Raw genomic sequence first — 25,678 nt, forward strand, 5'->3', positions numbered from 1 at the left:
TCGTCTCCCGCCCCGCCCGGCGCCGGCGCCGTGAGGGCTGTCCTCCCGTCTGCCCGGCGCGGGGGGCGGGTTTCCGGTTGGGTCTGTCCCCGGCGGCCGTGCCTCGGCCTGTCCGTGCGCCGGGGGCGCGTCCGTGGTGCCTGCGTGCGCTCGTCCTCTGAGGGCTGGAGTAAGTGTGAGGGTGGCTGAGAGGGAGGCGTTGGCCGGGCCCGATCGGGAGGTGTTGTTCCTTCCGAGGCCTAAAGGAAAAGAGGAGTACGTGGGGAAGCTCCATCCCCACTCACCTTCTTTCCTCCGGCCACACACCTGGCTGCGGGGAGCCGTGACGTGCCCTGCTTCGGCTTGGGACCGGCTCCTGAGGCCGGCTTCTGGGACCCTCTGCTCCCGTCCTCCCTAAGGACTCGAGCAGGGCTTTCAGGAGGGCCGTTCTGAGTGGGAACGTGAGGCTGTATTGCAGCCGTCGTAAGCTTGGTTTTCCCTCTGTGTGTGCATACCCCATCACCAGTCTGAGGACTTGTGGGAGCACTGAGAAACTACAGAAGGAAGACAGTGAGGGCTCTTAAGCGGGCCTCTCTGCTTCTGCCATAACTGTTGAGAACAGTAGGTGCAGCAGCTCCTTTCACCTGATAGCTGTGTTACGCTAGCAGTATACCGGCTTCTGCCAAGTGCCATGTGCCTTCCTCCAGGGGCTGCTCAAGGAAAGAGACACTGGCTTTTCCGACTGGGGAGCATGAACCTTTTGATCCTCTATGGAGATGGTTGTTGTGTGAATACAGCCTTAAATAACCGCCAGGAGGCAAAAATGCCTTACTGTACTTCCCTTGATCATTTATTTTAGCCAGAAATAGAACTTACTTGATGTTCAAGTTGGCCTTCAGCTTGCTTTAGTCATTAGGATAACACCTTGATTTGGTTTGCGAAGTACAAAATCAGGTATGATGTATTTTTATGAGTTACAAGTAGCAGGTAAGCACACATTCAGCTCCTGTAAAGGATGTTGAATTGTTGGCAGAAAGTGGTCATGTAAAAAATTAAAATTGGTATGAATCTTATTAAAGTTTGGTGGGTTTTTTTATTTTTTTTATTCTTTAGGTTCAGGGAAAGTAAATGCAATCTACATAATGTAAAACATTTTAAAGTGGGCATAATTTACCCCCTTTTGCATATCCTTACTATTTACAAGTCTTCATAACACATATACATGTATCTAGATTGTTTCCCATTGTCATATGTAATACTGAAAAACTCCTGCACAGTTTTGTAGACTGATACTCAAGGGGTTATGACAAATATTTGAAAGACTTAGCTAAACTTAGTTTATTAGGGTGAATTTCTAAGTTTCTTGAAAGTGGTGGAAAGTTGAGGGTCTTTCTTGATGTGCCTAATCACAACCTTAAGGACAGCTGCATACATTAATATCCTAGTTGGGGAGACATTATCCGTATTATTGAAAGCTAGAAGCAGAGTCTTTACTTCAGAGTTCCCTAGGTTTTTGAAATGGTGTTCATCAACTGTGACTTCTCATTTCACTGAATTGATCTGAGCATTCGAAGCTATTACTATCAAGAATATTTATAAACTGTATATGAAAGATAATTCTGCTGAAGTGAGGTGAATGATACCTTTAGGTAACACTAACCAATTTAGGTGTGGAGCTGAATCTTTTTTTATGCTAAAACTTTGTATAATCTTACAGAAACCACTAATGATTTGAGTAAACGAAGAGCTGTTTAGATCAAAAGTATTTTTCTCCAAAGCCAAACAGAACAATACTATGTAAATAAGAGCTTAATACTTCAAATAACTTGTGTTACTCAGGTTGGACAGTGAAATGAAGTGTGAAAGTAAATGTTACACATTGTTAGTAGAGTGGCTATATAGCAATGTGGAGAGCTGGATGTGGTCTCCTTTGCGTGGTGATGCTGCCAGCTCGTGCTGTTACTTAAGTGGTTGGAGCAAATGTGTGTGTTCTGTAATGCTGTGCAAAGGGAGCTCTGATTTTGGGTAAGAAGCTTCATTACTAGCAATGAACATGCTCTGATGCAATTTTTTAATTTCAGGGTTAGTAAACAAAGATTTTCATTTTGGTTTAAGAAGTCATTTTTTTCTAAGCAGTATGTGAACTCATCTGGTGGTGTTTTTTTTTTTTTTTTTACCATCGACATTTGAAACTTGGGAAAAAAAAAAACCAACAACCCAGAGTTTTATGGGCAGCTTTTAAAATGGGAAAATTAACAAAACTTTGTTAAAAAAAGTCTCTTTGTTTAAAAAAAGTCTCTTTGTTTAAAAAAGTCTCCTATAATGCCATATGGAAAAAGCATCTTAGGAAAGCAGTTATCTAGATTTAAACCTTTCTTTCATTGTTGTCCCCCACATATGGAAATATTAAGCATGAGGTTGATCAGTGAGACTAAAGCAACCTAATGGAGTTCTTTATCCAGAATTTCTGTTAGTAGTTTTATCAGAGTAATACATATTGCTTATTCCCAGTGTTTTATTTGTTTGTTTGTTTTTTGGGATTCACATCTCTTTCCCCCCAAGCTTTTTCATACTTGCGTTCTTTATGAGCTACCAAAATTCCATCCATGTGGACTTAAATTCTGGTAAGATGGCAACTGCTGTCTTCATTTTAGATTAGAACACTATAAAAAAGAAATTAAGGAAACAATAGTTTATGCCATCTTTTTTCATGCATGTTTTTGTTACTCTTGAAACTCATTAATCTGTCAGAGTCAGTCCCCTCCAGCAAAAATATTTTAGCCTTTTCTGATCATTCATTGATCACTGTCTAATATGAAACTCCTAAACGTAAATGTAATATTGAGCACTGATAACACTGTTCAGTCATGAACTTCAAAGTACTTAAGAGGCTTCAGTTAAACCTTCCATGACCACTGTAAGAACTTTTGTTACTTTACTCCTTTGGTGCCTACATGAACTGAGTACCATATCTGGTGATTGAAAGAGTTTAATATTGAATGTTATTTGAAACCTAATTTCAGGAGTACTTGGCTAAGAACTAGTGTGACAGCACCTCTGATTTGTAGCATCTATCCTGCAAAATATGCCATTGGAAAAACTAATCTGAATTGTTAGAAGGCTCTTAATTGATGAAATGCACTGTCACCTATCTGTTTGTGGCATTGATAGCTTTCATCCACTTTATGTGAGAGTAATTCTGTAAATAATGGCAGTGATTACTAATCTTAGTTTAGAAATAGTGACTCTTTCATTGAAATGCTCCCTTTGACTTTCTGGCCTATGCTGATGTGCATGCTACCCGTTTCACTATGGCACTGGTCTTGCTTTCTCCTTCTGAGATAGCCAGCTCAGATGGCAGTGTTAGGAAGAGCAGTTGGAGGCTTAATGATGGAGAAATTTAATAATCATCCAGGTTCACACATGTTAAAGTAATGCACAGTCCCTGAGCAGGTCACCCTCTCCAGGAAATGCTAACGCTGGTGCTATCAAAAAAATCCACTGATAAATTTAAAACATACTGACTTTGTGTGGCATGCAATCAAAAGCTGGTGGCAATAATACAGTAGGGTTCTTAATCACTTTACTCTTACTGTTGTGCTCCTGCTGTCATATTTCTAGAGGTTCATTTGCAAATTTGTTGAACAGAATGCTTAAGCAACTTGTATTGTTTCCAACTTCTTCTGTACTAAGAGTATATGTAGTGTAATATTATTAGACTCCCAGATAGTAAGGGGGAGGATTGAAAAAATTTACTACATGTTTTTGCAGCGCCATGTGGAACATATCCTCATGGATGTCAAGAGGCTTTTAAATCTGTTTGGGTTTTTAAAATTTAGTTTGCTTGTGGGAATGTAACTCTTGTTAAGCTGAACACGATAGGAAACACTGGGTAAATTAGGGAACATACCTTCTCAAGTAGAATAGATTACTTAAATACTCTAGGAATAACAGTGTAGAGTAGAGCTGCCAGCACTGCAGCTCAGTATTGGGATTCTGCAACTGTAAAATCTGACCAGTAGCTACTAGTGTCTAGCTGGAATGTTAAACCAGTGGTGGCTGCTTAGTTTAAGTTATAGTGGTGGTTGCCTGATGCACTGCAGCTAGAAAGGTCATATCGGGGCGGGCGGTGTGTGTGTGATGTGGGGAGGGAAATGATAGAATATTAAGTAAACAAAAGGCATCTTTTTAATTCAGTGTAGAATTTTGTCAGAATTTTGTATGAACTGGAATTTTCTTCTTCCCTCTCTGGTGAAGTGATCTTCCACAACAAAAGTGTCATTTCAGCTGCTGTCATATGACGCTTTCATCCGTTTCAACAGAAGATCTTGGAAATTAAAATTACGTGGAGTTTTCGTTTTGTTCACATGGGAGGTAACATAAAAATGTACTTCCAGAATGAAGTTTGCTCAAGCTCACAGAACCCTGCAGAAAACGACTGCAGAAAAGGGTTGTGGTTGACGTGAAGTTAGAACACGGTTTAGCAGTGCACCCTTGTGGCAACAAAGGCTAACGGCACACTGGGCTGTGTTAGAAGGGTAGCCAGGAGGAAGTTAGTAGTATTCCCCTCTCCTAGGTAGTCTTGGAGATACATCTGAAATACTTTGTTCATCTTTGGGTCCCACAGTCTGACAGAAGTGGTTAAGAACCGAGTCCAGCAAAGGGGAAACGAAGAAGATCAGGAGGGTGGAACAGCTGGCCTATGCAGCAAGGTTATGGGAGGTAGGCTGCTTTAGTATTCAAATGGGAAGACTCAAGGGAAACCTAAATGCTGTCTTCCACAGCTGGAAGGTGTAGGGGCTTCCTGCAGAAGGCAGATCCAGATGCTTTTCAGAGGAACATGGTGAAAGGGCAAGAGGGAACAGTGTGAAGTTGCAAGAAGGGCCATTCCAGCTGGACATAACTTTAACAAATCATTACTGTTTTGACTGAGTGATTAAGTGCTGTTTTTAAAAGCATCTTCAAAGCTTTGCGTCAGGATTTTCAAAAAGTGCATAGATAATTAAAAAGATGCCAGTTCTTAGAGTGCTGCAATGAAATGTCGTTGTGCTTCGTGTTCTGATCCATCTTTGCAGAAGGGAGAAAGAAAATTACCTATGTTTAACTTTTTTTTTTTTTTTAACTAGAAAGAAGACAACTCAGGAAAGTGAAAAGGAAGTTCAAGAAAGATTAATGATGCTAGGCAGTCCCTTAAAATTAAAATCCCAAATGCATGCTTATGTTCATAATAGCAAGGAATATAATCTTCCAGTTAAGTGCTAATATTTGGGCTGTGTAGAAGAGCAGGCATGTGCTGGTTTTAATTACTTTAAACTGTGTAATAGAAATCATATGTATTAAGCTGCATCTTGATCTAAAATATATTTTGTTAAAATAGTTGTGTGATAATACCCTAACTGGTTAACTCAAACTTTCTGGTTATACTTTCATATTTTAATGTTGGCAGGTGGAAGTTTTCCTCAGATTCTTGTCTTTGTGCTACTAAAATTATCCCTTTCTAAAGATGCATCCAGACCTGTCTCCTCATCTGCACACTGAGGAATGTAACCTAGTTATCAGTCTGCTCAAGAAGTGTCATAAGGAGGTAAGGAGTTTTGAGCAGAGAGAAGAGTGGGTGGGTTGGGGAAATGAGTGTCAGATAAATTAGTGAGAATATTATATGATCATAGAGAGAAAAACCCCCTCTAGGCAGAACAGCCATGAAATATAGCTAGTATGTTTTCACTGACAACTGTGTAAAATTTTGGTAGTGATTTCTGTAGGAACTAAAACATGCCTTAAAATTCCCTGTGCTACAGCTTGACAAGTCTGTCTTAAGAAACGAAATCACTTCTGCACCTTTTAGTTCTCTGTGCCTCTCAAAAAACAATAATACACCAACTTGAAATGCCCTCATTTTGTATGCTCCAATGTTTCCATATTTCAGCTGTCAACTGGGCAGATGCTTCAATCTGTTTATAAGCAGATATATTGATGGGGATCTGGACATGCAGCAATGCCTTACATTCAGTGCTTGGACAGCTAAATGAGAATTACTGTTTGACTTACATCTTTGTAATAAGCACCTACCCAAGGACGTAAAATGCCAAATTGTGTTCAAGCTTCTCAAGGCTCGTTATTGCTTCAAGAAGATAAAGATGGAATCTTCATTTCACTTATTTAAAAGTCTTTTTTCTAATTTGCTCTGTAGTAAACCTCTAGATGTAGCAGAGTCAGCTGTATTAAGTCTATGAGTTCACTTTTCCTCTAAGTACTAAAATTTCAGTTTGCCTAAAAATGGTTTAGGTCATTTGAGAGACTGCAGAGACTGTCTTTTTTCCTTTTTGTTTTTTTTTTTTTTGTTTGCATTAACTACTGTAATATTAAAAGGATTGCCAAGTAAAATGACTATCAGTTGTAAGGAAACTAAAACCTCTATAGGCAATATAAAATTAAAATATTGGCATTAATTTTTCATAATTGTGAAACAAACCCAATCAGGAAAGAAAATACACTCAGATTTGTCTTGCTTTTTGGTACATACATAGTTGGCCTTGCTATGTTTTGATTAGAGAATCTAGAAATATACTACTTGAAAATAATGATTGAGTGTTGTTTGTTTTTTAACAAGGAATGCTAATATGCAAGTATAGGCGTTTTATATAATGTAGCTTATTGGTCTGCCTTGAGTTTGACAGGACACTAGAACTAAATGGTGTATCTGAATTCCTTGGCAGCAAGTGATTCAAAGGCATCTACTGCCAGTTTGACTTCTGAAGTCAAATTGCTGGACCAGGACCAGCAATAACAGAGTCATACACAGGATTGTATTCTTTCAGTCTTGTTTGTGGTTAATCTTTACATGAAGAGGAATTACATTTGTCAGTCTTATGCTCAGCTATAAGAGAGTCTTTGTGCTAGCAGTCTCGGAACAGAAAGAGAAGGCTTCTTTCACACTGACTGGAAAGGAAGAGATACCTTTTTGTTTAAAATTCAAGGGGAATGTACTGAAATATTCTTTTAAAACTGAAGTCACTGAAATCTGAAGTCAGTGAATGTAGTTAGTTCAGTGACTGCAACCTATTTTGTTATCATGCCAGCATGTCCTAAAAACCTTCATCTGCAATTTAAATTAATATTCCTGAGAGATGAAAAGGTTTATTTTTTAATTGGGTGTCCTGTGTGCGCATTTTCATAACAGTCGTTTTGATTTATTTCTGATCTAGAACCTGCTCATTATATCAAGTTTTGCATCTACTGAGGAGAGGTTGATGGGATTCCTATTTGATGTCATTATTTTGATTTGTTTGGTTGGTTTAATAATTCTCTCTTGTATGAAGTGCACACTTTAAAGAGACTTATTTTCATAGGTGGCTAGTGAGAGAAATCCTTATTGTCTTGCAATCATATCACTGGATTGGCATAATAATTACTTTTGAGAAACTTATTATTTTTCCTCGTAATCCCAGCTAGAAAGTTGACAGTTTAGGAATCTGACTAAATAAGCATAGAATCATAGAATGGTTTGGGTTGGAAAGGACCTTAAAATCATCTAGTTCCACCCGCCCTGCCATGGGCAGGGACACCTCACACTAGACCAGGTTACTCCAAGGCCCATACAAATGGGCCTTGAACACTGCCAGGGATGGAGCATTCACAGCTTACTCGGGCAACCTGTACCAGCACCTCACCACCCTGACAGTAAAGAATTTCTTTCTTATAGCTCACCTCAACACCCTCAAGTCCTTCTTTGCAGGGCCGCTCTGAATCACTTCTCCACTCAGCCTGTAGCTGTGCCTGGGATTGCTCCGAATCACAGGCAGGATCATGCACTTGGCTTGGTTGAACTTCATAAGGCTGGCATTGGCCACCTCACAAGCGTGTCAAGGTCCCTCTGGATGGCATCCCTTCCCTCCAGCGTATCAACCGAACCACACAGCTTGGTGTCATCAGCAAACTTGCTGAGGGCGCACTCAATCCCACTGTCTATGTCACCGACGAAGATGTTGAACAGGACCAGTCCCAAACCAATCCCTGAGGGACACCACTCGTTACTGGTCTCCAGCCAAACACTGAGCCATTGACCACAACTCTTTACATGGGGCCATCCAGCCAGTTCTTTATCCACCGAGTGGTTCACCTATCAAATTGATGTCTCTCCAGTTTAGAGACAAGGATGTCACGTGGGACAGTATCGAACATTTTGCACAAGTCCAGGTAGATGACGTCAACTGCTCTGGCCCTGTATCTGTTCTGTAGCCCCATCATAGAAGGCCACCAAATTGGTCAGGGAGGATTTGCCCTCAGTGAAGCCATGCTGGCTGTCACAAGCCACCTCGTTTTTCATGTGCATTAGCATGCTCTTCAGGAGAATTTGTTCCATGATCCTGCAAGGCACAGAGGTGAGACTGACTGGTCTGTAATTCTCTGGGTCATCCATTTTCCCCTTCTTGAAAATGGGGGTTGTATTTCCCTTTTTCCAGTCATCGGGATCTTACTCAGAACTGACTTCCTATTTATATATCCCATCTGTAGGTATGTCAAGTGGACAGAGCAAACCTTCCCCCAGGGTGGAAAGGAGAGTAATCTGGCAGTAATACTGGAAAGGGCAGTGGAAGCTCTCAATGAACAGAAGCGATGCTACAAAGATCCCCGTCATCATAACCTCTGGCTCAAGTTTGTGAGTGGTTGGAAACTTCACCTGACCATCATGATTTTTCAAGCATGATGGATAGTGGCTTAGCAGCTTCATTCACCAGCTCCTTCAGGGCCCTTCAGGACGGATGGATTTCATCAGGTCCCATGGACTTGCGCATGTTCAGGTTCCTAAGATGATCTCAAACCTGATCCTCTCCTACAGTGGGCCTAAAGTCTTCATTCTCATAGTGTCTGCGTCTGCCTTCCAAGACTTGGGTGGTGTAGTGAGAGCATTTGCCAGTGAAGACTGAGGCAAAGAAGTCATCGAGAACCTCAGCCTTCTCTAAATCCAGGATAGGCAGTTCTCCCTTTTCCTTGTGGAGACAGCCCACATCTCTAGTCTGTCTGTTGTTTGCTACATACTTATAGAAGCCTTTCCTGTTATCTGTGACATCCCTACTAATAATTTGTTATTAGTCTATTATTAATCTATTACTCCTGTTATCTGTGACATCCCTATTATTAATTCTAACTGGGCCTTAGCTTTCCTGACCTGTTCCCTAGCTTCCCAGACAATGTTCCTGTATTCTTCCCAGGCTGCCTGTCCTTGCTTCCACCTTCTATAAACTTCCTTTTTCCTTCTAAGTTTTCTTAGCAGTTGCTTATCTATCCATGGAGGCCTCCTGGCCCTCCTGCTGCATTCCCTTCTAGTCAGGATGCAACACTCCTGAGCTTGGAGCAGGTGATCCTTGAACATCAACCAACAGTCTTAGGCCCCCTTGCCCTCTAGGGCTTTATCCCATGGAACCTTATTGAGCAGGTTCCTAAAGAGGCCAAAATCTGCTCTCTTGAAGTCCAGGGCAGTGAACTTGCTGCATGCCCTTCTCACAGTCCTGAGGATCTTGAACTCCAAAACACAGATTCCAAAACATATATTCCAGAACATACATTCCACCCACTGTATGCACTAATAAGAGTGGAGTTAGTTTGAAATACAAACATTCACCTTGAAATGTAACGTGCAGACACGGGAACAGAATACAAAATGATATCTGTATTAGCTAAAATGAAAATGCAGTAAAAGCAAGATCAGCTTGCGGTAAAGTGACCATTTGTCACATGCAACTGCTTCAGAGTATCATCTGATGCCATTTATACAGCAGAGAGGTATAAACAAGCTAATTATAGCACTGCTACAGTTAAGTGTTTGTCATAATCTATTAATCAGATCCTACTTTCAATCATGTTCTATTCGATGAAATCTTGTCCACTGTTTGAATTCTTAACAGTGTTCCTGTATTGCTTGTGTAAATCCATCTAGCTGCTCATCAACTAGATGTGTGTACGTTTCCCTCCTAAATACAGAAGCAACTTCTTTCTCATCTGTTTTGTTCTTCATGGCCTTTCCTCCCACTCCCCCAAATTCATTAGCTCTTTAAAAGGTTGGTTGATTCTCTATTGATTGTGCAGCTGCAAATACCTACTAAAACCTCCACTCCTACAGGTCTTCTGAATTGCTTGGATGAATGGCTCTGCTACCAGATTCTGCTATGACGTACTGTGGTATGGTAGCAAGCGTCACTCTGAGAAAGTATTCCTTTTGGAAGACTGCATTCTGAGGGTGATTTGATGGCTGGTAATACGAAATTGCTCCAGGGAGTCCTGGCGAAGAGGACAGATTTTTATGGTGGATATCAAGTTAGGGTGGAATGTCTTCATGAGGATATGCCTGCAGTTTTTCAGAAACTAAGTAACACTTAAGTATGCGTAAGGCCTACAGTTGAACTGTGTCAGAAAGATGATAAATGCATCTTATTTATTAACCTTAAGATCTGGAGAAATTTAATCCCCCATTTTTAATACTAGTTTTAACATTTCAGTCATTTAAGCCTAGTACCTGCATCTTCTGAACTAACACTACATTCTCTGTGTGGATGGGATGATGGAGCATCAAGTCTCTTGCTTCTTTAGGTTATGAAGAAATAATGAAAACTCAAGCACAGAGGGCACTGCCTCCAGGATGCCTGTAGATACAGATGGTTTTGTGTCACAGACTGGAGTTCAGAATATTTATTTTTTTATATGTTACTCAAGTTAGTGTGTGCAAAAGTTCTAAGACTGATTCCTAGATCAATAAAATATATGTTCAACATTTAGGCTTCCTAGCTTCAGTTTAGGTATCCTGTTTTAGTCTGATTGTACAGCATGGTGAGTACCTTCAACTTTCAGCAGTGGGGGGGTGACACACATGAGTTTCAGGAGTAACTCCAACTTCTAGCTACTGAAGTGACAAAGCATCACTTTTTACAAAAGGAGAAAATGTGACTTCTAAGAAATTTAGAGCTTCAGAGGAAGGAATCTTTGAATTGTAAATGTTTTATTTTTTTTTTTCTCTTACCAGCACAACATTCTGAAATTTTTTGGCCACTGCAATGATATCGACCGTGAGATGCGGAAGTGCTTAAAGAAAGAGGTAGGAAACACATCTACCAGTTAAATGCTTAATAAAAAACCAAAGTCCATGGTGTAGACGTAGAGTTGATTTTTACTAAGTAGTACAGTCAATAAATGTAAGCGCATACTGGAGTGGGCATCTGAGACTAAATTTAAACTGTCTCTGTTAAATTTGTCAGGTAAAATCTGGCTTTAACAAATGGCATGGTCTGGTTTTGCATAGACAAAAATAGGCAAACACATTTTAACTGGCACTTGACAGGCTGCTTCTGAATTCTATTTTTTTAGTAGTAGTATTTGCACAGAACAGAATATAAAGCAATAATGGTCCCTTCTGCATAAGTAACACTTGTTACTGAAATCAGTTATACTGACTGAAACTACCTGATGAGTTGCTGATTAAGGCTCTAAGTGAAAATATTGCTGCTTAGTACCTACTTATTGCTGTACTACATCTACAGATACAAAGGAATGGAAGACTTTAGGACTTTAGATTCACTTAATGGGCACATTTTCAGAAGAGTATCAACCGGTTTTTGTATTCGTGGTTGTCATGCGTACGTGACAAAACGCATACATTAACTTTTCACACACCTTTTAACTTCAAATACTAACTGATTTTGACATAAATTTCACAGTTGTACCTAAAAAGGGAAACGTCAAGTGAATGATAGTCAGAACAGTTTGGGCCCCTCTTTTCCCTCTGTCAGTCTACGGGAATTAATTTCATCTGCTTGTGCCAAATACCTTTTTATTTCCCCTGTAGCACAGATACGGACAATAAGTTTCTTCCCATGTAATCTTATTTTTCATCGTCCCATTGAAGCCTTCACATTAAAAGAAGTTCTTGATGTCACCTATATCTGTCTGTAAACTATAAATTGATTTGCCATTAGTAGGAAGCCCCTGAAAAGCTGTTTATAAGTTTAGAATAGGTACAGATTTAGCTTTTAAATATCCATTGTTCTCATTCTATGTAAAAAGATGGATGGGTTATTAAAAAATTAAATATTGGCATGGGAAAAAGTTTAGCATTCTTTTAATGTTAAGTAATGTTTCAAGCCATTATTTCAGTTATAAACCAATCAGTATAATGGGTGAAAAATTGCAAATCATTTCTAGAGTTAATCTCCTTAGTAGTATATTACGTTATATAGAGCGTACTGAGTATTTGTGGGTTACTTGGGCTTTATTCTTGATACCAGTTAATAAAAAGCTGAAAAAAATGCGTAGTTTAACTTAAGGCCAAGAATAACTTGCTTCTCATGAAATATATCTATCAGATCATGCACTGATTTTTAATTCTTCATTTCTTTTAGCCATGAAGAAGTCTCCTTTTTGGCTGTAGTGAAAGAAAGTTGGGCTTTCGGTCTTCAGGCTTTTGCTAGTGCAGGGGCATACCTGAAAGTACTGTTGTCTTAAATACGTATCTAAACTGTGAAGGCCCTGATTCCGTTTTACACTGGAGTCCTGTCTCTGTTGTGTTTCTTTTTTAAGCCATAAAATGAGCCCCTGAAATGTCTTACCCTCATTCAACCCAAATGTGTCTTTCTTCTTTTCATCTTGATATAATACTTCATCTGTGCATATAACTAATGACCAGGATCAAAAATAGGCCAAGTCTGTGATGACAGATTCATGTTTCAGAAGGCAGACGAGCTAACCGGTATCTTTTAAAAGCGAAAGAGGCTGACCTGTGTTCTGGAATAGCAGCAATATTAACTTTTTTCCTAGTTCATGTGTGAAATGTAGCTGTCATACATAAAATGTCTGTCTACGTTCCTCCATAAGATTAAGTGGATCTTCTTTATTGGAGCGTTCTAATCTCTTTAGTTTAACAATTTTAGAGACATGTTTTTTAATCAAATAAACATTAATTTCAAAGTGAAAATGAACTAATATATAGATATTAATTAGAACTGCATTTCTAGTCCATCAAAGATATTGTTTCTGTTTGTGAGTAATAAACTCTCTACACTTTTAAATTGTCTGCTTAATAATAACAGCTGATCTATTAATTTCCTTGTCTGTCTTCCAGTATGAAGAAAACAGGGCCAGGAACCGTGCGAAGCGACGGAGTATAATTAATGCTCGGAAAAACCTGGAGAAGTGAGTGGTTCTGTAGCTGGACAGCTGCACCTCAATAGGGATGCTCAGTTGGAAGTTGACAGAATACTTCCTTCCCACCACCAATGCTCAGCCTTCAGTTTGTGAAAAAATAAGCACACCTGATACATAGTCATTCCCAGCAAGGCAGACAATGTGGAAAAAATAAATATAATAAAAGATCTCTTGCAGCTTAATTTTTGATGTCTAGAGGAAAATGTTGTGGCAAGTCTTTGTTCTGGCACAGTTTTGTTACAATCGTTAAGCAAGGAGGAATCGGTGTGTGTGGAGTATTTATGTATTCAGTGCTGCTATATTCCCTCCATTGTGCTGAGTTGTATTTATTTCTTTGTGTTTAGCAGTTTCTTTTGCTTATCTTGTTTTTTGGTTTTGGTTTTTGTTTTTTTTTCCCCTTGCAAAACACTGAATTACTTTTTTCATCATTCTTTTTAGTGTTGTGATAACACTTCTTAAATGAATTAGTAAAAAGACATTTTAAACAGATGTGGCTTGAAATTGCAAATTGCCTATCAAGTAATAATTGGAGTGTTAGTATTTTTATTTGAGTTCAAATGATGAAACTACTATCTTCCAACTGAGAAGACTAAAAATCCTTCCTGCCAACCGTATGTACATTGTACGCTGTTGTAAGACAATTTGTTCATCATACCAAAAGCAAGCAGCTTCAGAAATTCATAATGGAACATTTCCAGGGATTTACAAAGCTTTGCCTTAATTTTTGTTAAGTACAGTCAATGTGTGCTGAGTGGTTTTCAAAGACGAGTGCTGCCAAAAATATAAGCTGAATAGTTCTTCCACATACTCTGGTACAAAGGTGAATTCCTTTGCCATTGAACGAAAACACACTGAAGTGAAAGGAAGTGTATCTTGCCATTTAGCTGGGCAAGTCAATAAGTACTGTGTTAACCAAGGTGCCTCATTAGCTTACAAGAGCTGTTTATTTCCCATCAAACTACAGAAAGCCCTCAACAAGTCTCTGAATTCTGAAGATTTGGTATTAAAACGTATGCTGGGTTATGCAGCAATGGAGCTGCTTCTCTGGGTGTCTGCTGGGTTCACCTTATTTTTAAATTACTTTTCTGTTCCACCTAGCAGCAAAAGAATGTTTAAAAGAGAAAAAAACCCAACAACTTTTATAGAGCCAAATATACCAAAAAAAAAAAGGTGCCTATTCTACAATGAATTCTATGGTTTGTTGCAAGAACCATTGTTGACACTGTCTTGAAATTAGTACATGCACCGCTTTTTGGAAGAAAGCTGTATTTTGTGACCTATTTTGAGAGATTAATTAGAATAATTTTGCTTATTTTTTCAATAGCCGGATGAAACCAGTTAAATTGGTAAAACTTAACCACAAATATCAGTGAAAGCTCTTTAAGAAAAACTGAAGCAGTTGTTTCTGCGTCCTTTCATGTGCTGCTTTCTTAGAACAAGTAAACAGTGCATTATTTGAATTAAATACTTTAGTGGCTGGAAGTGGATCAGTCTTTGTATTGGTAGTCTTCAAAATACTTTTGAAGCGCATTTTATAGTGAAGTTCCCTAGCTGCCAACTCTGCATCCTCGATCCTTCCATTTGGATGACAAAATCTATTTCAGGCAAGCTCTTAAATAGGATTTGGTTGTGCTTGTAATCTTTAAGTAAATAAATAGAGAATTGTCCTAGAGGTTGGGTTGAAAAGCTGATACCTGAGTGCAGAAGCACTGAAGATTTTCTTTCTTTCATCAGCTTCTGTGAGTCCAGGTCTTTCACTAGAATAGCAACAAAATAAGTATTCAAGAGCCACTTAACACAGCTCATTAGTCAGAATCATGTTTTCAGAGATCAATGCACTTAATGAATGAAAGCCCAAATGGCATGCACAATTTCTATTGCTACTTTGAACTATGTTTAGCAATAAACCTATTTTACAGATGAACTCTGTTTACCTAGTAAAAGTATTACCATGTTCATCCTCCTGCTTCTTTGCTAATTGCCTACCAGTAGTGTAGTATGAGATTGCTCATTGATTCCTGGGCTTTTGTTCCTTTTCTTTTTGAGAGGGGAAGTTATGTTGCTAATTTGATCTTGAAGTTGAGACACAGTAGTGTAATAATGCTTACAATTTACTTGAGCGAGAATGAAGATAAGTGTGAAATGCAAAATGCAGTTTATGTTGTCCTAAAGTAAGCTGAGTGATGAGTAGGGGATGTGTTGGATGAAGTAAACCTTATCTGTAATGACTTTGAAGCCACTTTATTGCAATGTCATTTGAGTATAGAAGCATTTTACCCATTGTGCCTTCTGAAAGAGCAAGTTTGAGAGAGAAGAAAAAAAAGAAATTCAATGGCATTTTGTGTTGTGTCGTGTATGAGGAGCTCCTGGGCACTTCACATGGGAAAGTGGAGATGGGGGAAATACAAATAGAGTGGGCAAATGACAGCTGTAAAACAGACCTGGCCACAGCAGTGAGGTTTTTCCATGTTCAAATGCTGCAAAAGTATAGAATAATACATGGACAAGAGGAATACAGAGCAAGGGAGTGATAACTACCCAGCAAAATTTCTCCAGCTCTATCAGAAACACTTGGTAACACTACTGGTGTATATTTTCTCTTGCTAGAAAATGAAATGCTGGCATCTTGTTTTTCTTCAGAAGCAAAGATACTCTGCTCAACAGCAGCAGCATAATGTAAGTACAGCAGGGCTAGTTCTTGCTCTGGTGTTTAAGTCTGCCTGCAAAGATCACTGTCCTGGTGCTCAATTCGGCTAGGAATAGCTTGAAACATTAGTTGTCTGTCAGGGGAAATTAATGTGAGAGATACTTCAGTGAGTGCTCAGTGGCTTGCCATGAATTAACCGAGGACACCCATCACTGGCAGTGAGCACCCTGGTGCAGCGCAGCTGTACTTCACCAGCACAATACAGAGCGTAGGCAGCACCTATTGCGTGTGTGACATCCCACGCTGACAGGGAGACAAGAACTCAGCACATTACCATCTTTAAATAATTATCCATCTTTATCCTTCAGCTGTGATTTCTTGACATTAATAAATTGATAAAAAGCTGTAACACTGGCTTTCGTGTATTATTTCTTTATACCATTTCACATCTCATCTCATGTATGGCTTGTATCTCTTTCGCCTTGTTTTGGGCTTTTTGGTATCAAGTGGCTCAAACATGCCATACTTGCATGGTTCTTTGTACAGCAGGATTTTAATCCAGTTTGACTCTTAAGCTGCAGCACTGAGTGTTAATATATCATGAATATACTGTTTGTCTTCCCATTTCACTCTAGTTAGTATCACCCTCAAGGAATTATGGCAGAGGGAGTTGGGGTAATTGCACACAAACAGAGGGATGAGCTGATGGTGAATTTCATAGACGTGCGTAACCTCCTGAGTATCACGGTGTACTCAGAAAACTCCTGTAAGAAATGTAGTCTGGGTACACCACAGGAATGATTCATGTGATTAGCTATTACTAAAATACGCAGTGGGAGAGTTAGTTGTGCCTAGTGTAATTGTGAATTATTGTAATGAGTATTTCCAATGTGTTGTTCACTTTGCTAGAGGTCTGCATCTCATGAATACAGTGTCTTCAACAGTCAGGAATCTCTTGGTGTTGGTTGCATGAGATCTAATAGAAGATTTTTGTATAAATGAAAACCCATTTCTGTGGAATACCTAAAATAATATGAACAACAGGAAAACTGCAATATCTAAATCTGACATCTTAATTAAAAATTAATTATTAACACTTGTGCTTAAGCAAAGGGGATTCTCATCCTGGGCAACATAATGGATTTTACTAAATCCATTAAAGCCATTTGGGCTTTCATTCATTAATGTACACTAAAGTTACTAATTTGATTTTATTAGCATTGACTAAAATAGAGTATCATAGCAAATCTTAGTGGTCCCTTTAGATTTTAGCTTTATTTTACAGAGCCTTTCACTGGTAATTTGCTAATTCTAATTCTGCCTGGCATTGCAGGAGGAACCTGATGAAGTTAATAGCCTGTCCTCTTTCTAGAGGTGTTCTCATCACTCAGGGTAAATAGGTGTTGGTGTAACTGAGGCCCAGTGGTAGCCGTGCTGCTCATCAACAGAATCTGCTTCATGGGAAATGATCCACTAATAAAATCTTCTGAGTGAATTTACATCAGGGTCCCCGAACCTGTTTAAATTGCCGTGTACCAAAAAATACATCAATGGGAACATATATATTCAGCCTAAAAATGGTTCTTGTGAACTGTCATGCTTTAAAATTATTCTTTTTGGGCCATCTGATGACATTGTAAAGGCTGTGAGCTGTGAAATGGAGCGATCACTTTAACCACTTTTCTTATGCAGACCCCTAGATGAAGCAAGCCACATCTGCGCAGAGAGATCTTTGGGGCATTCATCCCCTGGAAAAGATCTTTCCGATGGCTTGGCAAAACTCATCCCCCGCACAGACATCGGCCATCCAGATCTCTGCACAACCTGGGACTAAAAACTGCTCCTGACCTTTGCTGCCAGCAGCTTAGGGCAAGACTGGGAGTAAACACATGACATTTAAGCTGGTTTCTCCTACAGCGCTCGGCTGAAAGGGTTGCTCGCCGCACCCAGATACCTGTGCTCTGTTTTATCTTGCGCGAGCTGTTTCTGAAGTTAGCGAGTACCGAGGTGATGTTCTGTCCTGCGAGCGCTGCACTTCCCGCAGGCGGCCTCTGAACCCTTCCTCCACAGCCCGCAGGGCACAGCGCGGGGAGCTTCCACGCGTTTCCCTCGCGCCGCTGCCCGCTGCCTCACGCTACCCGTCCCAGGACGCAGCCGTTCCAGGCCAGCCGCAGCGGCGGGACGGCGGCCGGCACCGAGCTCCACGGGGCGGCCCTCGATGCCGCCTGCGCCAGCCTCCGGCCGAGCCGCCGCTGCCCGGCGCTGCTCGCTCCCCCCGGCCTCCGCCGCCGGGCAGCCGCGGCCCCGCTGCCCAGCCCGGCCCCCAGAGGCCCCGCCGCCCGCTCCCCGCGCCGCCGCCCCCACCAGCGCCGCCCAGTGGCCGCGCGGTGCGGCCGGGAGCCAGCGGCTCGGGGAGGGGGTCGGGGTGGCCGCGCCGCCATCTTGGAGGGGTCGTGGGCGGCGGTCGCTGCCGGCCGCCGGGGCTGGCCGGTGGCCGCGGTCCGAGGGGGTGCGCGGGGAGCGGCTGCAGCGGTCAGCGGGGGGGTGCCCGCTGCCGGCCTGCGTGCCCGCTGCCGGGGACTGTGCGGTCCCGCCGAGGGCTGCCGCGATAGCGGTTGTCACCCGCTCCCCTCAGTGCGGCCTTCAGGCCCGCGGCTTGCACAGGCCGCGCGGTGCCCTGAGGGACTCAAGCTATTGATCGCTTGTTGATGCCAAATTCTCTTGCACAATCCTACGCTGTTTCTTGTTTATAATGGTGTGCTCAGAGCAGCGCTGTTGAAACCAGCAACCTTGGTTGGGCTTTGCTGTGCTGAGCATGTGTGCTCACGCACCGCGGCAGGAATGACACGGATACCATCGGGCACCCTGTATTTCTGGGTAGGGTTAGAAGGCTGCACCTCGCTGTTTCCCAGCCCACGGGATGTGCAGTGGTTACAGCCACACTTGGTGTTTGACAACAGCAGTGATGTGCCCCGGTGCAGGCACTCCTGTTCTCCAAAGCTCCGCAGGATATTTGCGCCTGGCTCTGGAAGCAGCCAGGACTATAAGGTCATCCTCAAAGACAGTTGGTGTTGTTGCAATTTACTTCATTCATGGTTCCTTTGGGGTAGTGTGGTGCTTGGTTTGGCATTTGCTGTGTGTGTATTCTGTAATATTGCAATGACTGATGCAGGGGCACCTTAGACTGTGCGTGTGATCCACGTGACGATCCATCTAAACTGTCTGCGAATTCCACCTTTTAATTCCTACACTTTTCCCTAGCTCTCAGAGCTAAATATTTCTCTAGATGATTTTGCTGTATTTTGGGTTGCTTCTAACACTCCTGGTAGTGAATATAGAAAGTACTTTGTGCTTAAGTGGTGTTAGTTAGACAGCTGCAGTTACAAGCAGCCCACATAATCTTATTAAATCAGTATTAAATTTGTGCTACTGAATAGTTGTCCTTGGGATGTCGACGATCCCAGTTTAATTTAAACTTCATCCCACTAGTGCTTCCAAAAAAACCTCAGAGGAAAACAAATCAGAAATCAAATCCCCAAATGGGTAATTCCAAATGGAGTAGCAGATCCTTCATAATTGGTCTACAGTGGCTTCATTTAGGTGGATATGCAAGTATGTGGTATGTGACAGCAAACAGCCCAAAACTTGTTCTCTGTTTGCTGTCATACAGCTAGCAGATGGTAATTGTGGAGATTGGAGCTTGAGGTACTCTTTGTGATAGGGAAGTTTGTTTGACTCGGAAAATCGAAGCGGCTGTTTGGAGTTGGGATATTTGGTGTGAGGGAAACATTCAGGTAGCAGGAGTTTCTTCAGAAAGCCATTTTGCCCTTCCTTTGGTGCAGCTGTGCTGCTCTTGGTTCTGTTTTGCAGGATGGCCAAAAATAGATGGCAGGAAGGCTAAAGAGGGGTAGCAACAAGGAAACGTGAGACTTTCTCCTGGGGCTTCTTGGTATTTAAGATGGAAACTCTTGAATCATCTTCTAGTTATAACAAGAGCAAAATATTCTGCCTTAGATTTTTCTTTGTGGGGCTTTGTGTTCAAGGGCTCTTTTCTGTGCTTCAGGCTGTGTTCAAGGTGAGGGGGAAATGATGGAGTTGAACTAAATCTCCTAATTGGAATATTGTTTGTTGTTGCAGGGAGTGGTGCATCAAGTGGAAACCAGTTCCGGTGTCCAATACTTACTGGAGATGTTGTAATGTTACTCTTGTTTGTTATGTCTTGCCATGTGTGAGAAGATGCTGCATGTGGAAGTCATACGCTAGACATTAGACCGGGGAAGCAGAACGGCCATACATGCAAGTGAAGTGAGAATTCTCCCTTTGAGCAGAATGGCAGGCAAGGAATCTTGCCCATGTGAAAATATCTCTCTCTTAAATAGGTGGAGTATATGGGAAGAAATTGGGACATAATTCACAGGGGCTTTCTTTTGTTTCTTGATGGGGCTTGCATTGTTTGTGGTTATAGATCAACAGGCCAGTTACAGTGTACTGTGTTGCTGCTAAATTGAAGTTTTCTTATGTCCTTACATCACAACGGCGCTTAAGAGATGTGGGTCATGCTTGGCAAGAGCAAGTGACATGAACCTAGGTCTCTGCTGTGTCCTTTCCTTTGTTGTGTTGCCTCCCATTTGCAGCCAAAAGGGTTCCAGAAGTTGCACAGCAATTCTTGTCTGGTTTATATGAGTGAATTAGTAGGAAAGGGGGAAAAGTAAAGGCAGCAGTGTAGGTTTTTTGAAATTATTAGTAACATCCAAAGCTACATTTGAAGTGGTGTTGTGTGTGTATGTATATATATCTGTGTATTTATAAATGTATAAAAATTAATACAGCAGCAGAAGAAGGGAAATACCAAATTTAGCCAATATTTCAAATACAGAAGGTGTAGGGTATGTTTCTTGCTTTCCTCTGAAGCTGCCTGCTGTATTGAAACCTAGCAGTAATACACAGTGTAGCCTTAATGATGGCGTTTACTTTTATTTTGGGGTTTTGATTTAGCGTATGGAAAGTGAAAAAATATTATCTAAAATCAAGAGAGAAAACAAAATGCATTAATCTTTCTGTTATCTTTTGAGACGCTATAAAACATATTTTAATTTGACAATGTTTTACTTGGCTTTGGCAGTGAGAAAAGCTAAAATAGCTTAGCAGCAGCAAGGAGTTTGGAATTGTTACCTGTTTCTGTGCTAACCTGTGTTCTAGAATTATTTAAGCTAAGTGCAGAATTATGTTCTGAGTCTTGCCATTCCCAAACAAATCAGATTGATAATCCTAATAAAGGAAGCAAATGGTGTACAAATACAGCAAATAAAGAATTTCCCGTTTTTCAGCCCAAAAGAAAGCATGACTGGCTAGTAGATTTACATACAGACTACACATATAGTGTGTAGTCCTTAAATAATGATAATAATCTCTTATAATAAATACCTTTATTTCAAATTCACCAGCAATGACAGGTAATGTAAGTTATTTTTGCTGTTGCCATAAACTCTTTTAAATAATCATGGCTTACTCTGTAAAGTTAAATCACCATATTCTCATCTTCATTTTAGCTTCCTGTGAAAGTGGTAATGAATAAATGCTTCAGCATAGCCCCTTGGAGTCTATGGTACGTTGCAAAGATCCAGTATTTAGCTGATGTAGCTGAAAATAGATTGGGAAACCTCAAATTTATTGAGACACTTAGATTTTAGCTAGTGATGGTCTCCCTCGCAGAAAAGCCATGGACTTAAACATCTGTGAACTTATGTTCAGATTCAGATCTGTTTTTTATTTTATAGCTTCTTCTTATCTTTGTAAGCAGAACCAAAACCATGGTTTCAAGTCTCTTTTGCCCTGAGGATTATATGTGTGGGCTTGAAACTAAATACAAATTTGGTGGTTTAGGCTCGTGCTACTTAATTTTTTTTATTATTATTTTAATTATTTTTTTTTATTATTTTTTAATACGAAACAAAATGTGAACACCACCTTAGCAGCTGGCCATGCAGGCTGCCATTTTACCATAGATAAATTAGGATTCTCAGTTTAAGTGTAAAATTGGTCCTCGGGAAAGGGAAGAACACAAGGTGCTGCCCTGAGACAGTTGGCAGGTGGCAGGTTGACACAGTGTTTTCCTCCAAGCCTATGCCAGGCCGCTCAATCTGGACTTGAAACTGAGTGCTGGAATGATAACGTTGTTACTGTAGAGCAGTGGCTTCTTACAGCATAGGACTGCAGTTACATGCATGTAAAGTGCATGAAGGAATCCTCAGATGCACTAGCCATTTTCTGTTATAAGCAAGTATGTAGACAAGGAATTTGTAACTGCAGTTGGTTTTCTGCAGAAATTGTTGTACTCCATTACATTCTTTTCACAGCAACATTAGGGAGTTCTTTCAATTAGGTATCTTTTGAAATTGGTTTAAAAAAGTGTATTGTTCTCGGTTTACAAACAGACAGTGGAGCCAGGCTAGTGGTTTTGCTTTGTATGGTTGTCGGGAATTGTTTCATTCTCCTTTCTGAATCCTCTTTCTCTAGGTCAGCAGCCAGCAGTGAGGAACATTAAGTAAAAATAAAACTCCTATTTTTAGTTCAGCTACATAATGCCCTATTTATAATACTGAAATTTCAGCTACTACCTGGCTGCTTTCAATTCAGTGAACCATCTCTCCTCAGTTAGCCCTCAGTGCTCTTTTTTTTCCACACCTGCCCCATTTGATTCTTTTGCAGTTATAGGTTTTGGGATGCTTTTCCAAGAGGCTCTTCATTCTGCGCAGTGCTGACAGCTATCAGTTCCAGTAATTTGGCTAGAAGTAAGGGCAAGTAGCAGCTAGCAGGGGATACTCTAAACTTGGCATAATTCATCCTCAAAATTTTAACACCATGGAGCTTTTGGGGGCAAAAAATAAAGGAGAAAGAAGCTGCAATCATAATGATGTATCAGTTTCTGCAACGTCCAGATAAATGTTTGCTTCTGGTTTCAGTCCCTCATGACTACTGAAAATAAGATACTTTAACTTCATTTTCCTCAGGATGATACATGACAGTCATTTTCTGTTTTTCTCCTTTTGTACAAATTTTAACACATCTCACCACACTAACAGTAGGCTAGTGAGAGAGAGACAAAGAAGAGTATATACATAAACATCTCATGGATAGCCAATAAGCTGCTCACTATTTGGAAGTAAAATTGTTAAAGATGTGTTGAAAACCTCAGAGTTTAGCAGAAGTCTGGGGGTTGGGGAAGTAAAAGATGGTGCTTAGCACAGGAGCTTAGGAGAAAATACATTTCTGCAAAGGCAGTTTCTACCCTGCTCACGGTCTTGGAGATAAGGCAGTAATTGTAACAACAGGTATAGTTTCAAATTACGTTTGTTAACTCAGAGAATTAGGGGGAAATGTTGATGTGCTTCTGGACTTGTCCTGCAGACGTCACAGAGTGGGCTTCAAACTGGTTTATCTCTCTGGTAAAGCCAAAATGCAGAAAAAAATCCCAGTTAGAAGCAGTTTATGGAACCAGATAGACGCTATTATCCACCAGGGACCAAGCACTGCAAATAACTTCTGTAAAACACTTAATTTATTTCCTCCATATGATGTATCCCACTTGAAAGGAATGAAATTACTTGTAAACCTGCTGCTTTTCAACTGGGTTGAGTCATGCTGCAGACTGACGAGGAGCTGGATTGGGGGCGTCGGAGGAGGCAGTGTAATTCTGGTAATGTGGAGACCCTATCATTCTGTGGCAAAGTTTTGAGTTTTAAGAGCCATGATTATGCTTGATAGAAATTTTTTGTAGGATATGTGTGATACATGATGCCAAATACACTGCGCTGAGCTGGGATGTGTTGGAAACTGGGTAACTGGGTTGAGCAGGTAGTTAGCCAGGCATGGTTGGTAGTTATAATGAAGGCAGCAAAGTGTGATGTCTGGGAACAGCTGTTCTTTAGGGAGATGGGGAGCTGCTTTAAAGGGGCAAAAATAATGTAAAACCAGAATTTAAGAAAAAAACCCGACCCAAGCAGCAAACCCTGTGACGCATGCTGCTTTACAACATTCAGTGTCAGCAGTACAGAACACTTACATGATTAGATTCCATACTCAAATAGATATGTGTCTCATGAAATTTCAGGTGTCTTCAGAACAACAGCAAAAAAAAGCTATTGTTTTTGTGTCCTGTTTCATCTCCTTGTTTGAATACAGCTCCAAAGGGAATTTTCTCCTTCTCAGAGGGCTACCCCCGCTTATTGAATATGCATTTTTAAATATCAGAATAAAAAAGTGAAAAATAAGTGAGGTATACATAAAAGAAAGGAACCCCTATCTTATGGCTGCTCTCTCTCAAAACCTTCACTTGTTGGGTTGGGTAAAAGCTTCCTTTTGGAGAGAAAGGCAATGATTGCAATGAGGTTAGGTGGGATAAATGTGTAATTCTATTATATTTAGTATTGCAGTATCTGTGAGAGGAGAGAAAAGTGGCAGGGTAGAGGCACACAGAAGAGGAATTGTCAGTCCCTGCTTGAGGAGAGACCACATGAGTGAATGAGGTAAACAGAGGGTAGAAGAAGAAAATGTGAAAAAGTGGTGGGGTGAGAAGAGCCCTTTGGGTAATGTCCGCAGGTACGGTGGGAGGAGGAGGAAGAGGAGGCTACTGGATGTAGGTCTGTGAAGAAAGGCAGGGAAGAAGCCTCCTGGTTAGAATCATAGAAGAGTGTGGGTTGGAAAGGACCTTAAGATCATCTAGTTCCAACCCCCTCGCCATGGGCAGGGGCACCTAACACTAGACCATGTCATCCAAGGCTCTGTCCAACCTGCCCTTGAACACTGCCAGGGATGGAGCATTCAGAACCTCCCTGGGCAACCGATTCCAGTGCCTCACCACCCTTACAGTAAAGAACTTCTCCCTTATATCCTATCTAAACTTCCCCCATTTAAGTTTTAACCCATTACCCCTTGTGCTGTGGCTACAGTCCCTAATGAATAGTCCTTCCCCAGCATCCCTATAGGCCCCCTTCAGTTACTGGAAGGCTGCTCTGAGGTCTCCACGCAGCCTTCTCTTCTCCAGGCTGAACAGCCCCAAATTTCTCAGCCTGTCTTCATACAGGAGGTGCTCCAGTCCCCTGATCATCCTCGTGGCCTCCTCTGGACTTGTTCCAGCAGTTCCTTGTCCTTTTTATGATGAAGACACCAGAACTGCACACAATGCTCCAGGTGAGGTCTCACAAGAGCAGAGCAGAGGGGCAGGATCACCTCCTTCGACCTGCTGGTCACGCTCCTTTTGATGCAGCCCAGGATACGGTTGGCTTTCTGGGCTGCGAGCGCACACTGAAGCTGGCTCATGTTCATTTTCTCATCGACCAACACCCCCAAGTCCTTCTCCGCAGGGCTGCTCTGAATCTCTTCTCTGCCCAACCTGTAGCTGTGCCTGGGATTGCTCCGACCCAGGTGTAGGACCTTGCACTTGGCATGGTTGAACTTCATAAGGCTGGCATCAGCCCACCTCACAAGCGTGTCAAGGTCCCTCTGGATGGCATCCCTTCCCTGCAGCGTACCAACCGAACCACACAGCTTGGTGTCATCGGCAAACTTGCTGAGGGCGCACTCAATCCCACTGTCCATGTCAGCGGCAAAGATGTTGAACAAGACCGGTCCCAACACCGATCCCTGAGGGACACCACTCGTTACCGGTCTCCAGCCAGACATTGAGCCATTGACCACAACTCTTTGTGTGCGGCCATCCAGCCAGTTCTTTATCCACCGAGTGGTCCATCCATCAAATCGATGTCTCTCCAATTTAGAGACAAGGATGTTGTGTGGAACAGTGTCAAACGCTTTACACATGTCCAGGTAGATGACATCAACTGCTTTACCCTTGTCCATCAG

The 25,678-nt window shown here is 41.3% G+C and overlaps 1 protein-coding gene across 2 annotated transcripts; it reads left to right on the forward strand.

The window, feature by feature from the left end:
- Positions 1-38: 38 nt before the first annotated feature.
- Positions 39-16,226, forward strand: CMC2 (C-X9-C motif containing 2). 2 transcript variants are annotated; one of them, XM_065663030.1, is made up of 5 exons: positions 39-169; positions 4,607-4,701; positions 5,426-5,563; positions 10,997-11,068; positions 13,088-16,226. In XM_065663030.1, the coding sequence occupies exons 3-5, from the start codon at positions 5,483-5,485 to the stop codon at positions 13,160-13,162; spliced, it is 228 nt and encodes a 75-aa protein (XP_065519102.1). In that variant the 5' UTR covers positions 39-169; positions 4,607-4,701; positions 5,426-5,482; the 3' UTR covers positions 13,163-16,226. The 2 variants fall into 2 exon arrangements, with proteins under 2 accessions (XP_065519102.1, XP_065519101.1); XM_065663029.1 differs by lacking the exon at positions 4,607-4,701 and having other exon boundaries at positions 41-169.
- Positions 16,227-25,678: the final 9,452 nt, after the last annotated feature.

Source organism: Lathamus discolor, chromosome Z (genome assembly GCF_037157495.1).
Source record: "Lathamus discolor isolate bLatDis1 chromosome Z, bLatDis1.hap1, whole genome shotgun sequence".
NCBI lineage: Eukaryota > Metazoa > Chordata > Aves > Psittaciformes > Psittacidae > Lathamus > Lathamus discolor.

Excerpts from the sequence above, each read along its gene's own strand:
- CMC2 (XM_065663030.1), top strand. The coding sequence starts at position 5,483 with ATGCATCCAGACCTGTCTCCTCATCTGCACACTGAGGAATGTAACCTA. Across the intron at positions 5,564-10,996 it reads TCAAGAAGTGTCATAAGGAG|CACAACATTCTGAAATTTTT; the intron begins GTAAGGAGTTTT and ends TTCTCTTACCAG. Across the intron at positions 11,069-13,087 it reads GGAAGTGCTTAAAGAAAGAG|TATGAAGAAAACAGGGCCAG; the intron begins GTAGGAAACACA and ends TCTGTCTTCCAG.